This window comes from Artemia franciscana, chromosome 5 (assembly GCF_032884065.1).
Source record: "Artemia franciscana chromosome 5, ASM3288406v1, whole genome shotgun sequence".
Lineage (NCBI taxonomy): Eukaryota > Metazoa > Arthropoda > Branchiopoda > Anostraca > Artemiidae > Artemia > Artemia franciscana.
In genome coordinates this window covers 4,327,243-4,342,749 of record NC_088867.1, presented here as the reverse complement: position 1 = coordinate 4,342,749, position 15,507 = coordinate 4,327,243, and the positions used below count along the sequence as shown (strand labels likewise).

The following is a 15,507-nucleotide window of genomic DNA, read 5'->3' as shown; positions in this document are numbered from 1 at the left end:
GGACACGTCCTATCCATGACCCACGAAAACATTGTTATGCCCCAGCAGAGGAGTCTACACCTTAAGTTGGGATTCACGGTTCTAGATACTTCCAAAATACAAAAAACTCTACTTATTAATAAATGTAGCTCTTTTCCAACAATTTCCATTTTATGCTAATGTAGAGAAATTGCCTACGGATTGTTCTGGGTGTCCGGCAGACTGACTATATTTCAAACAGCAGGTTGTACGAAAAATGTGGTTCAATCCCGCTTTCTAGGGCCATAATGAAAGAAAGGTTGAGATGGCTAGGCCACGTTCCGTGGATGAAGGATGACAGATTGCCGAAGATTGTCCTTTTTGGCCAACCGTCTGGGGTTACGTGGAAAGCAGGTCGTCCTCGTTTGGGGTGGGAGGATAAATACTTTCTGAGACCATACTGGCTATGAATGACGTATAAAAACAAAGAAAGGAAATAATAAATGAAAAGAGAAAAATCAAATAGGTGAAAAACGAGGATTTTATCAGCCAGTAGCAAAATATGAAAAACAAGCAAATATTTCGACAAGGACCTCCGCCAAGTTGTCCTCAGTGCTCAAAAAAATAAGAAAGAGGAAAAAGAAAAAAAAAGAAACAAAGAAGAAATAACAAAAAAATCTAACCTTTTTAAGTGAACTTTACGAGAAGAAAAAAGACACTGAATCAAAAAAAAAAAAAAAAAAAAAAAAAAAAAAAAAAAACAGCTTGAAATCAATGAAAGAGAAGTTACCAATTAGATGGAATAAGTATCCTATACCTTGCAATAGATTTCGCCTGTCTACAATTTCGTTTTTCCTTAGATATGCAGACAGGTTGTCTTAAATTAGATTGGGCGAAAATATAGTTGAAAAAATGTTCAACTCGGCATGGATAAAACGGACCCTATACTAGGTAGTGGTGTCTACTCCCGTGTTCATGTGGAAAATTTTGCATTGGCAGGACCCATCAATAACTAGGGGAACGATTGCATGAACACAACATTTCAATAGAGTAAGTCCCTAAGATTGGAAAATAAAAATGACAACTTCGATTCAGCTCTGGCCTAGCATAAATACGAATATCCTGACCATTTAGTTCTTTTTGAAGAGGCAACTTTAATATCTACCGTAAATGGCATACTGCAATCTTTCAAAGAGGCAATTGAGATAAAAAAAAACATATAAATAGAAATTTGGCTATAAATAGAGACACGGGATATATTTACTTAAGCCCAATTTATAATAATTTCATATTAAAACACTTTATGAATATTTTCGCCCAGTCTAATTTAAGACAACCTGTCCACATATCTTATGAAAACCGAAATTGTAGACAGGCGAAATCTGTTACAAGGCAAAGGATACTTATTCAATCTAATTGGTAACTTCTATTTCATTGATTTTAAGTTGGTTTTTGTTGTTTGATTCAGTGTCTTTTTTCCTCTCGTACAGTTCACTTAAAAAGGTTAGATTTTGTTGTTGTTTCTTCTTTGTTTCTTTTTTTTCTTTTTCCACTTTCTTAATTTTTTGAGCACTGAGGACCACTTGGCGGAGGTCCTTGTCGAAATATTTGCTTGTTTTTCATATTTTGCTACTGGCTGATAAAATCCTCGTTTTTTCACCTATTTGATTTTTCTCTTTTCATTTATTATTTCCTGTTTTTGTTTTCATATGGGGTGGGAGGATGTCATAAATAAAGATTTAAAGGAAATGGAAATTTCCTCGGAGGCTGCAAAGAGGGAGGCCTTGAATAGATTAGGCTGGAGGAGGAGCGTGCGTAGCTTTGTTGGCTTCAGGCGGCTTGATGCTGCAGTGAGTTGTTACTAGTAGTAGTAGTATCATTACAAAACGTATAATTAAAACATTTTTTGTAGGTCAAATTGTCCACTTGGGTCTCTTCTCTACTGTTATAACACAAAGTGGGTTGGACCAGTTAGCATTCACAGTACATTTATCTTTTTCTTTGTTTTGGTTAGATCTATTAGACAGTTTAACGACAGTTCAGTCGTACAGGGTTCAGTTGCACGAGGGTTCAGTCCAAGATTCTGTGTTATAAATACCAACAAATTACATTTTTTTTATTTTTCTTTTGGTGGGGAGCAGAGCTCGTGTACCAACAAGAAAAAAAAACAAAGAAAAAGAATACACTTTATCTCTGGTAAAAACAAAATCAGAATTATTCTTGCCTAAGCTACTTTAAAAAGGACTAGCATGGATATGTCACAGTGACCTACCACCAAGACACGTCCATTTGCGACAATATTAACATAACAATTTCATCAATAAGGCAACAGTGCGCAGGGAGTGCAAAGAGATCTTATCCAATTATTAGCGAAATAATAAAAAATAGTAAATATTATTTGTTATTAAATGATTTGCTATGTTATTTAAATAGTATCATTTAATATATATTGGCACGAGAGTTCAGTTAAAGAGGGTTGAATTGCACGCAGGTTCAACCAAACAGGGATTAAGTTGCACGTGGTTTAGCTGTAAATGAAGATTCAGATGCACAGGGGTTATGTTGCATGAGGGTTCAGTTGAATGGGGTAGAGTTACACGGGGGTTGAGTTATACGGCAGTTCAGTTAAATGTGGCTTCAGTTGCACCTGGGGTCAGGTGGACGAGGGTTCAGTTGCACGGGGTCAATTACACGAGGGTTTAGTTGCAATAGAAATCTTTTTTCAGGGATGTTTCCCATTGATATAAAAGCACTAAGCAACTATTGTAAGCTTTCTATTTGGGTTTTCATCAAAAAAGAATTAAATTTACTGAAAACCAAGAATAGAAATTAAATATAATGAAAAAAAAATACATATATGCTATCTTCGTCTCATTCATAAACTTGGATTATGGGCGCACATATTTTATCCTTAAGAAAATAATTAAGAATGACTCATTTTAAGAAATAAAAAAAAACATGTGAATAGGGAGTCAAGCAGAACATTCGGAACATCGAGACACCAGCCTCTATTTGGGTGTGTGCTGCTATTCTTGAAATTTAAGTTACATTGATAAACCTACGAAATTGCCATCTGCAATATTAGTTCGCAGTCTTGTTTTTCGAATGCATACTAAAGGATACATTAGGATACTAATGTAACTTGAAAAAGATAAGCTTGCAAGCTATAACCCCTATTTCGTAATTTCTTTAAATTGGCTCTATTGTCGTTTGAAAGGGAATCTGCCTTAGCGATCCCCATTCTGGTATCTTGGGGAGAATTTGTAAGAGGATCGAAAAATCTATCTGCTCTTGACCAAGGTTGAAAAATTATCAGTTAAAATTACAATGCACTGAAACCGGAATTTCAGCGCGCACCTATCATTAGCATTGATTTCTCTACGAAGTTATACTTAAGGGTTTGTAGAGATGTTCAAAGCCAAAAACAAAAAAAAAATTGAAATAGTTATATTGTCGGAGCTTACTGAAATCAGAATTATGCATTGATTCTCTGGCTGGATGGTTGGAGGACTTCAAGCAGGGTCCTTGTGCAGGTCTCTTCAAACATACCCGTCTATGAGAATTCCCCGACAGCTTTCGATCAATGTTGCATACGCCCGATCACCCCTTTGTCTGCTATTGCATACGCTCCGTGCCCAACCCCACTTCGGATAACGAAGTTTACGCTCTGTCTTCGGGAAGACAGAGCGTAAACAGAGCGCTGTTTTGGGAAGCAGCACGTAAGATCCACGCCTAACCTCCCTTGGTATGCAGCGTGTACACTCCATCTACGATTACCATTTGATAAATATTGAGTTAAGGAACATGCCCTATGAATTTGGAAGAGAGCTCATTTGATCGCAAATTCCAGAGTTACTGACACCCGTTAGTCAACAGTGTAAAAGCTCCATATTTGACCTCTTTTAACGGAATTATAATGTGATAACACTAAACCAAAACAAATTAACTGTATATTTCACAAATTTCGTCTGATTTCCACCAAAGCTGGTGCTAAAGGGTTACCAAGTTTGATGAATATAACCTGATGATGCTCATGCAGCACGGAGGTTAAAATTAAACACACGCGCAAACAGAGGTCGGTGATTCGATGTTCCGGCTGATCGCTTTTTGTGCTTCACTCCCTATTCACATGTTTTTGTTTCTTAAAATTAGCCATTCTGATTTATTTTCTGATGAAAAAAGGGAATATAATTTGCTTCAGAGTAAAATAAACGAGACCATAACCGAAGCTTAAGAATGAGACTAGTATAACATATACGACTTATTTTGTTTTATTAATTTTCTTATATACGGCTTATTAAATTTTTTATATTTAATTTCTATTCTGGTTTTTCAACAATTTTAGTTCTTCTTCGATGAAAACCCAAATCGAAAATTCATAATATTTATTTAGTGGTTTTACTAAGCCGTGCTCTGGGACCCAGATCAATTTTCCTTGCACTATCTAAAGGTTCTGTCATTTATTTAGGGGAAAGAGCAAAATACATGGAGGTAACATGAATATTCAGCTAACCGGAAGGATGTCAATTACTTATCACATTCCATAGAATTGATTACTCGTATCTGTGACCTGTCCAATCACAGGACATATCCCATTCACTTACCATACTTCTTGTCAATCTCTTCCATTATTAAGTTTATCTCATAGACATGTCAATAGAGATATTTCCGATTTTTTTATTCAATTGTTGGAACAAATGACTCATAGAGCCCTGTGCAGGGAACTAGGGCCAAAAGATATCTGTATTACTTTTTGACATGTACACTGATTCTATCTTAGCCAGGCAAACACACGGGGTGTGGTTAACCCGGGGGGCAACCTGTGTGACAAACTGTGTTCTACTTTACAAATCGATAGTCTGGCAAAAATATTATTAAGTTAAAGAGGAACTTGAGATTATTCCAAAAAAAGTTCAAGCTTCTTCCCCCTTGTATACAAATTTTCTGGTCCCGACTAATTTTGATAAGGGTTTTGACAATGGTTATGATAACTTAATAATTAAAACTTTTCTTGTCTTTACGAATCGAAATTAGCTGAAAAATTCTTCTTTATTTATCCTTTCCAGTCCCAAGGATGTATGATTATAGTTGGTTTAATTTCTTCTAGGCTGTGGGACCTAATGATGTATCCCAAGGATGTATGATTATAATTGGTTTAATTTCTTCTAGGCTGTGGGACCTAATGAAGGATCAATAAATTTCGTGTGCCATCAAATAATGCCAAGGACCAAATGGTGTAATATCTGGATTTGTCTGCTCCTTATACTCGAATCTGGTAAGATCGCTTAATACTACATTTTTCCAAATTGAATCTTTTAGTAATTTAAGCATCAATTCAAGTAGAAGACGTATTTTTCTTGATTCGAAAGAGTATTTAAGCACACTAGGTTATTCTCAAAGCAATTCCAGTTAGCCCAAGATCCAGGTGCCCCTCCATTCAGAGGGTCTGGAAGCTTGAGACGTTTCCAAGTTTTTCTAAGATTGGATATTTCTAAATTACCCAAACTACACGTTACTGATCCCTTTTGATTTATTTTTATATGATGAAGAAATACTACTACCCATAGCCATGGGTAGTAGGCTATGGGTACATGGTATGGGTTCATGGAATAAAATTGACTGCCCCCTCTCCTTTCTTAGAAAAAGTGCTGCTTTGCTTAAGTAGTTTCGGGTAAGTATAAAACTCCGTTTATGAAAAACTAGCAAAGAGCGTGCCAGACAACAGACAGGGGAATAATTAAATAAATAAATAACAAACAAATGTCTGGATAAAAAATTTATCTAAAACCAGTTAATTTGTGTTGCAAGACGGAAATCAGAAAAGAAAAACATACTAATCTATCCCTGTTCAATACAATTTCAGATACAATAATCACTTTTGTTGTAATTTTATCCCCCCCCCAATTGTAGCGGATATAACATAAGGTTATATAAAGGCTTAGTAATATTTCTTTTTTTAGATTGGCTTTCTTTGGCATTGTGAACCACGAAAAATGGGCAACAAAATCAGCAGACTTTCGTATATAAGGGTAGAATTAGCAAATGTACCTCAAAATTCATTACAATTTTAGGGGCAACCAACTAGGTACACAAAGGCGTCGAAACAGGCCAAGGCTCCAGTTCTTGCAACAGAGTTTTTCATATTTTCGTGCATTTTATTTACCCATTAACCCCTTTTCAACTGCAAATTTTAACTACATCAATCGTATCGTCCTTGAAACAGTAAGACGGAGCAGTTATTATTTTTAACCCACTGTTGAGACAGGCATTCACAATTTGTGTAGCCCTGAAAACAAACATTTTATAATTACTCTTATTCACGGCATAAGTGTATATGAACAGTAGTGAAAAGTTTCTTCGGAAGTGATAGAGATGAAAGCTCTCATGAAAAGAAAATCCCTTTGCGTCACAGCAATACTTTCCTTTACTTATTCGCATTTCACCATATAATATTTGTCATTGTGCGTGCGCAAAGGCGGAGTCACGAAGAGAGGTCTAGACGGAAATGTGTCAAAAATGTTTGGAGAGCATATTATTTTTCCCTACTGTTCATATATGCTTACACTATGAGTTTTATTATTACTATAAACAGATCTGTGTAGAAAATCAGTTCACACTAAGTCCATTCCCAGAGTCTAAAAATAGGATTGAAACAAAACAGGATAGAGGTTACAAAATTACGCAGAATTCATCACAATTTTAGTGGAAACCAAGGTTTGGCCTGCCCCCCTAAATAATGATTTCTAACTTCTTATGAATTTGTGTTCCTCTTACCCTCCCACAGAGAAACTTCTCCCAAAACGTTCAAATGCATGAGTTGTCATAAATTAAGAGTAATAAATTAGTGAGCGTACTGAAAGGATTAAATGATACTAATGCCCCAGGTGCTGTTAGTGTGGTAAAAGAGTTTCTTAAATATAGCGGTTATGAGGCTAGAAATAAGTTACTGAAGACTATGAATATAAGTTTTGAAAAAGGATAAGTACCTAGCGACTTTATGGAAGCCCTAGTTAAGACCTTCCATAAGAAAAATAACAAGAGTGAGTTTGGTAATTATACTGATATTGGCCTGATTTCTGCATGTAGCAAATTACTTATTATGATAATACTTTTTAGTCTTAAAGCTGCTTTAGATAAAGCTTTAAGAGAAGAACAATGTCGTTTTAGAAGTGCAGAGGATGTGTTGACCAAATTTTCACTTTTGGATTAATAATTGAGAATTGCCTGAGTCATCAAATACCTTTAGTCCTCAGTTGTATAGATTATGAGTAAGCGTTTGATTCAGCAGACAAAAGAGCTTTAGTGAACGTCTTATCCTTTATGGTATACGAGACAGATAAATTAAAGTGATTAGTGCAAAGTTTCGTTTAGGTTGGGAAGGTATTGACAATAGAATGCTAGTCGCTCATTTTAGAGTCACAAACTGCAGGGTATCAGTCATAGCAGTATATACCCCTTTGGAACCGACTGACGGAGATTATTCCAAGAATAACACTTCTTGCTAGCTAGTTGAAATTGCTAGCTAGTTTCATGTTAAATCAGGAGTTAAGTAGGGTCTAAAGGAACATAGCTAAGGCAATGCGAGAACAAGGAACATATGGGGAAGTAAAACTTTCCTTGAATGAGATGATGCTGATGATTTAAACATCCAAGATGAAAGTTAGAGCAAAATGAATGAGCTTTTGTAGGTTCTGCTAGTTTAGGGTGCTAGAATAGGATTAAAAATTAATGTTAAGAAGACTAACTTACTAGGGCCAAGAATAAGTGAAGATGGAAAGGTGACATTAAGCAACGAAAAAAATCAGTCAAATGGCCAGTTTCACTTGCCTAAGTAGTATTATTAGTGTAAACAGTGGGTGTAGTGAAGATGTTAAAAGTGGAATAGCCAAGGCTCAGTGTGTTCTTCACTGTTGAAACAATGTTTGGATGAATCAAACAGTTCGTGGTAACGAACTCTTGCAAGCAGCAACCCGGCTCAATAGTAACCAAAACTCTAAAAAGGAATTTTGACACCAATAGCTATATCAAAAGATTTGCATTTTAATGCTGATTTTAATATATAAGTTTCATCAAGTTTAGACTTATCCATCAAAAGTTAAGAGCCTGAGAAAATTTGCGTTATTTTAGAAAATAAGGAAAACCCCCCTAAAAGTAATAGAATCTTAAAGAAAATCACACCCTCAAATTCAGCGTATCAGAGAACCCAACTGTAAAAGTTTCAAGCTCCTATCTACAAAATATGGAATTTGAATTTTTTGCCAGAAGGCAGATCACGGATGCGTGTTAATTTTATTTTTTTTCCAGGGGTGATCGTAACGACCCAGCGATCCTAGAATATTGCGAGGGGGCTCGGAAATGAAAAGTTCTAGTGTCCTTCTTAAGTGACCAAGAAACTGGAGGGCACCTTGGCCCCCTCCCACGCTAATTATCGACCACTGGATCAAAATTCTGAGATGGCAATTTTATTCAGCATAGTCTAAAGACCTTATAACTGTGTCTTTGGGGACGACTTCCTCCCTCACATTCCCCAGAGGGGGGGGGCTACAAGTTACAAATTTTGACCAGCGTTTACATATAGTAATGGTTATTGGGAAGTGTACAGATGTTTTCAGGGGAATTTTTTTCTTGGATAGGGAAGGGGTGGAGGAGAGGGGTTACATGGGAGGATCTTTCCATGGAGGAATTTGTCATGGGAGGAGAGAATTTCCATGAAGGGGGCGCAGGATTTTCTAATATTATTTAAAACAAAAAACAATGAAGAGATAAACATGAAAAACGAACGGAAATTATTACGCATATGAGGGGTTCATCTCCTCCTAATTACTTGCTCTTTACGTTAAAGTATTTTTAGTAATTTCAACTATTTCTTCTACGGCCTCTGTGATTCAGGGGTCATTCTTAAAGAATTGGAACAAAACTTAAGCTTAAGTGCAAAAAGCAAGGTATTAAAGAGGGGGCGAACGGAAATTATTACGCATATAAGGGGTTCATCTCCTCCTAAATACTTGCTCTTTACGCTAAAGTATTTTTAGTAATTTCAACTATTTCTTCTACGGATCTCGGGTTCAGGGGTCAGTCTTAAAGAATTGGGACAAAACTTAAGCTCTAGTGTAAAGAGCAAGGTATTAAAGAGGGGGCAAACCCCCCCATATACGTAATAAAAATACACGAATATAGAAGTTAATTACAAAACTTAATTCGGAAGTTACGTATATTCTTTATTAATAAAAACGTTCGTAAGAAATTAAAAATTTTAATTGCCTTTTTAAGTAACCAAAAGATTGAAGGGCAACTAAGCCTCCTCCCCCATTCTTTTTTCTCAAAATCGTACAATCAAAACCAAGAAAAAGCCATTTAGCCAAAAAAGAAAATATACAAATTCCGTTCTAAGTATTCCTGTGCAGAGAGCCGAAATCAAAACATACATTAATTAAAAAACGCTCAGAAATTAAATTTAAAAAAAAAAAAACAAGTTTTTTTTAACTGAAAGTAAGGAGCGACATTAAAACTTAAAACAAACGTAAAGAGCGTAAAGAGTGAGGTATTAGGAGGAGGCGAACCCCTCGCATACGTAATAATTTCTGTTCGTTTTAAGTTTTAATGCTGCTCCTTACTTTCAGTTTAAAAAACCTCTTCATATTAATTTTTTCAATGTTTTTTTTTTTTGTAAATAATACTAGAAAATCCTGCGCCACCTTCATGGAAATTTTCTTCCCCATGAAAAATTCCTCCATGGAAAAGTTCCCCCAACATATCTACCTCTTCTCAACAACTCCCCCCAACCAAAAAATTCCCCTGGAAATGTCTGTACACTTCCCAATAACCTATGTTGAACAATATGGCTATTTCAGAATTTTGACCCGTTGACTTTCGGGAAAAAATGAGCGTGGGAGGGGGTCTAGATGCCCTCCAATATTTTTGATCGCATAAAAAGGACACTAGAACTTTTAATTTTCGTTAGAAAGAGCCCTATTGTAACATTTTAGGGCCACTGGGTCGATATGATTACCCCTAGAAAAAAAAACAAAAAACAAACAAACATGCACCCGTGATCGGTCTTCTGGCAAAAAATACGAAATTCCACATTTTTGTAGTTAGGAGCATGAAAATTCCACAATAGGGTTCTCTGATACGCTGCATGCGATGGTGTGATTCTCTTGAAGATTCTATGAATTTCAGAGGGGTTTTGCCCCTGTTTTCCAAAATAAGACAAATTTTCTCAGGCTCGTAACTTTTGAGAAGTAAGACTAAATTTGATGAAACTTATATATTTTAATCAGCATAAAAATCCAATTCTTTTTATGTATCTATTAGCATCAAAATCCCATTTTTTGAAATTTCGTTTACTATTGAGCCGGATCTTGGTTCGTTACCACGAACTGTTTGATGAATCTGTTCAAGGTTGGTAAGAGCAAATAACTTTCTATTTATTTATCTATCCATCTTATGTAAAAAGCGAAATTAACTGTAGTTCAATTTATTTATTTAAATAAATTTCTTTTCATGTTTCTTTCATGTGTTTCTTTTCATGTGTCTGTGTAAGATTACCTTTCATATGAAAGTGTAAGTGTACATGGAACTTCAAAATATGTACGTGGAATTTCAAGTTTCTCCATTTGTTCATGTTTGATAAAAGCATTTAATTTCTTTCTCGATGTATCTCCCATTTTTTCCTAAGTAGAGCAAATGTTGTTCAATTTCTTTGTTTCTGCTTTTCATGTGAATGAATAAGTTTTTTTAGTTTGTTTGGGGCGAAATTTTTCCCCTCGGTATATCTTCTTTTGCTATCTAAACATTGAAATCGATTGTTGTTCACTTTCTACATGTCTGAATATGTCTCTTCATCTATCTGTGAGTAAATATGTCTCTATCATGCGAATGTTCAGAATTTGTACAATTCTGGTGAGAGTGAATAATTTTCCTGTTGATTTATCTCCGTTTGTTACCTAAACGGCAAAGCAAGTACTGTTCACTTGCTTTATTTCAGAATGTGTCTGTTCATTTGAATGTATCTGTAAATGTTCATTTTTTCACAAGCTTGGTAAGAGTAGTTTGGTTATTTTTCTCTCAAAAGATCTCCTTTTATTATCTATGCAGCAAAATCTTCTGCTGTTCCTTCTCTATATTTTAGAATGTGTCTGTGAATCTCCAGAATTTCTAAAAGTTTGGTAAGAGTGAAAAATTTTTTCCCTTGATAGATCTCCCTTTATTAATTTAACAGTTAAATCGGCCTTTGTTCACTTTTTTTGGTTCAAAACATGCCTGTTCATATATCTGTGCATGAATGTGTCTGTTAATGTGAATATGTACATGAAACATCAGAATTTCTCTAAGTTTGGTAGGAGAAGATACGTCTTGCTTTTAAATAGCAAACTCAACTGCTATTCACCTCCTCGATTCCCTAATGGGTCTGTTCAATTTAATGCGTCTTTGAATTTTAAGAATATGTATAAATTTGGTAAAAATGGGCAAATTTTCTTTAGATTCATCCCCTTCATCTATTTCCTTTTAACAGAAAAATCGACTGCTTGTCACTTTCTTTATTTCAGCATGTTCCTGTGTGTAAATTAAACAGAAAAACAAGCTTTTTAACTGAAAATAAGGAGCAACATTAAAACTTAAAACGAACAGAAATTACTCCGTATATTAAAGGGGCTTTTCCTCCTCAACACCCCGCTCTTTACGCTAAAGTTTGACTCTTTCTCAGCATTAAAATACAATTCTTTTGATGTAACTATTGGTAACAAAATACCGTTTTTTAAAGTTTCGGTTACTATTGAGCCGGGTCGCTCTTTACTGTAGTTTGTTACCACGAACTGTCTGATATGTCTGTTCATGTGAGTGTGAAACTTTAGAATTTGACAAGCTTGGTAAGAGCAGTTGATTTCTCTCTTGATGTACCTCCGTTTATTAACTAAATAGAGACATCGTCTGTTATTCATTTTCTTTATTTTAACATGTGTTTGTTCATGTGTCAGTGTATAAATGTTTATATTCATGTGAATGGGTATGTGAAGCTTCAGAATTTTCACAGGTTTGGTAAGAGCGACCATTATTTGTCTGCCTTTATTCTCTAAAGAGCGAAATCTACTGTTTTTCATTTTAAAATTTCAGAATGTGTCTGTTCATGTGTCTTTGTGTGAATGTGACTGCCTATATGAATTTTGTGTAAATCTTAAAGTGTGTACATGTTTTTTAAAAGTGAGTAATCTTTCCCTTGATTAATTTCCCTTTATAGAACAGCGAAATGGACTGTAGTTCATTTTCTTTATTTTAGAATGTTTTCACCAAACTTTCAACTTTCCAAGTTTCCTTCCTTCTCGAGATAATTATACTGTATCAGTTGGAAAAGATGTCACTTTTACATGCAATGTTCAAAATGTAGGAGATCACAAGGTAAGTGCTTCTCTCTTTTCCCGGTATTTCAACGCTTATAAATGACCGATGTAGTCACAGTAATTAAAAGTAAAGAAGATTTAGTTCAATGGCAAGAATACATTTTAATGTTTAACTAAAATTAGCAAAAGTTTATGCTACTTGTTTTGTTTAAGCGATACATTATTCAGCCATCGGGGAAAAAAAAATCTGAGGACGAATTCAAGTACTGATTCTGAAGGATTTAAGAGGATAAAGGAAGGAAGAACAAAACGTAAATGAACAAAATAAAAAAAAGCACAGTTTGAATGATAAAAAAGAAAATAAAGTACAACACTCAACAATTTGTCTGAGGAAAAGAAGGGAAGAGATGAAAAATAAACAGCGATGCAGCACAATACTAGGATTGGCACATTCAAACCCAGCTACTCCTCATACTACCCATAAAGCTCTGCTTATAACAACTGTAAGCAGAAATAACTACCATGCCATATTGCTGCGGGATAAAGCAACATACTGCTTAGTTAATATACACATAAACACAAAGAAAATGATGAGTTACCATATAGAAGATGTATTTAGTATTACTAACGAATTGGACTACTTTTCTGCACAAAGATGGAAGGGGCGGAAGCATTAAAAAGGGTTTTTTTAATTATTTCCACTCCATCCTTAAAGATTTAGACACAGTGACTGGAAAAAATCTCTTTTCCAAATTTAAATTATTAAATTCAGTTAATTTTTAGGATGTATATTTGTTTGGGGTGACTTTCAATTCTCAAGCATTATTATGCAAAGGTTGAAATTTAGTAATAATAGTAACAATAAAGATACTTTATAAACAATATTAGCAAACGCTTGCAAACGTGTGTGCTATATACGATAAAGTTAAAAATAAGTAATTAAAACTCAAATCAAAACTTGATCCGGGTAAAGATCTCTTTATTGTAGCACTAAAAATATTGTTTCTTATTAAGTTACTGTATCATAATTTTTAATTTTTTAATTGAATTAAAGAGCAACATAAAAACGAAACAGGCCCAAATTGTTCTGTATATGAAGAATGAATAATTATTAATGCTCTCCCTTCTATTATTAACGCTGAAGTTTAGCTTGTATCAAACAGTTCGTGGTAACGAACTGTAGTAAGGAGCGACCCGGCTCAATAGTAACCAAAACTCTAAAAAATGGAATTTTGGTACCAATAGCTACATCAAAAGAATCGCATTTTAATGCTGGTTTTAAATATATAAGTTTCATCAAGTTTAGTCTTACCCATCAAAAGTTACGAGCCTGAGAAAATTTGCGTTATTTTAGAAAATAGGGGGAAACGCCCCCTAAAAGTCATAGAATCTTAACGAAAATCACACCATCAGATTCAGCGTATCAGAGAACCCTACTGTAGAAGTTTCGAGCTCCTATCTACAAAAATGTGGAATTTTGCATTTTTTGCCAGAAGGCAGATCACGGATGCGTGTTTATTTTTTTTTTTTGTTTTTTTTTTTTTTGTTTGTTTTTTTTTCTTTTTCCCAGGGGTGATCGTATCGACCCAGTTGTCCTAGAATGTTGCAAGAGGGCTCATTCTAACGGAAATGAAAAGTTCTAGTGCCCTTTTTAAGTGACCAAAAAAATTGGAGGGCACCTAGGCCCCCTCCCACGCTAATTATTTTCCCAAAGTCAACGGATCAAAATTCTGAGATAGCCATTTTATTCAACGTAGTCGAAAAACCTTATAACTATGTCTTTGGGGACGACTTACTCCCTCACAGTCCCCGTGGGAGGGGCAACAAGTTACAAACTTTGACCTGTGCTTACATATAGTAATGGTTATTGGGAAGTATACAGGCGTTTTCAGGAGGATTTTTTTGGTTTGGGGGAGGGTTTGAGAAGAGGGGGATATGCTGGGGGAACTTTCCTTCGAGAATTTGTAATGGGAGAAGAAAATTTCCATGAAGGGAGAGCAGGATTTACTAGCATTATTAAAAAAAAAACAATTAAAAAATAAAAGTGAAAAAGCTTTTTCAGCTGGAAGTAAGGAACAGCAATAAAACTTAAAAACAAACAGAAATTATTACCCATATGAGGGGCTCACCTCCTTCTAATACCTCGCTCTTTACGCTAAAGTATTTTCAGTAATTTCAACTACTTATTCTACGGCTTTTGTGATTCAGGGGGTCATTCTTAATGAATTGGGATAAAATTTAAGCTTTAGTGTAAAGAGCGAGGTACTGACGATGGGGAGAATCCCCTCATATATGTAATAAAAACATGAGAATACAAAAGTTCTTTACGTAAGCTAATTTATAAGTTACGTAAATCTTTTACCAATAAAAAGATTCGTAAAAAATTAAAAGTTCTAGTTGCCTTTTTAATTAACCAAAAAATCGGGGGGCAACTAGGCTTCGTCCCCCGCTCTTTTTTTCTCAAAATCATTCGATCAAAATTATGAGAAAGCCATTGAGCCAAAAAAAAAAAAAATATACAAATTTCGTTTTGATTATTCCTCTGGGGAGAGCCAAAATCAAAACATGCATTGATTCAAAAACATTCAGAAATTAAATAAAAAAAACAAGTTTTTTAACTGAAAGTAAGGAGCGACATTAAAACTTAAAACGCACAGAAATTACTTCGTATATGAAAGAGGCTGCTTCCTCATCAACGCCCCGCTCTTTACGCTAAAGTTTTTTACTGTTTTAAAAAGAAGAATTGAGAGAAAGAGTCAAACTTTAGCGTAAAGAGCGGGGCGCTGATGAGGAAGCAGCCCCTTTCATATACGAAGTAATTTCTGTGCGTTTTAAGTTTTAATGTCGCTCCTTACTTTCAGTTAAAAAAACTTGTTTTTTTTATTTATTGTACTTAGAGCAAAAGCAGCATTGAATATTAGGTTGAAACTTTAGCATAAAGAGTAGGGGTTTCGGGGGACAGTGGCTCTTTTCAAATATAGCGTAATCTCTGTTCGTTTATGTTGTAACCTTACTCTTTACGTTCCTTTGAAAAATATTTGTTTCTTATTAGGTTACTGTGTCATAAAAATACGTTAAATCAAACCCTCTGTACAAATAGCTTGCTTTTTTTTTCAAAATGGGCTTGGAAAATACTTTACAGAATTTTTGGCGCAAAAGAAAATGATAAGAAGTCTGAATTGATATCTCTTTATTTGATATGTTACCTCCA

The 15,507-nt window shown here is 34.9% G+C and overlaps 1 protein-coding gene across 5 annotated transcripts in view; it reads left to right on the top strand.

Annotated features, from left to right (window-relative positions):
* Nucleotides 1-15,507, top strand: part of LOC136026899 (protein amalgam-like) — a 214,682-nt gene that overhangs the window by 76,250 nt on the left and 122,925 nt on the right. For 4 of the 5 annotated variants that reach the window (XM_065703722.1, XM_065703718.1, XM_065703719.1 and 1 more), the window contains 2 exons: nucleotides 5,128-5,233; nucleotides 12,236-12,354. In XM_065703722.1, coding sequence (XP_065559794.1) covers nucleotides 5,176-5,233; nucleotides 12,236-12,354 — 177 coding nt within the window. In that variant the 5' untranslated portion in view covers nucleotides 5,128-5,175. Of the gene's footprint in view, nucleotides 1-1,870; nucleotides 1,942-5,127; nucleotides 5,234-12,235; nucleotides 12,355-15,507 lie in introns of all 5 variants that reach the window. The other variant, XM_065703721.1, reaches the window with a different exon arrangement.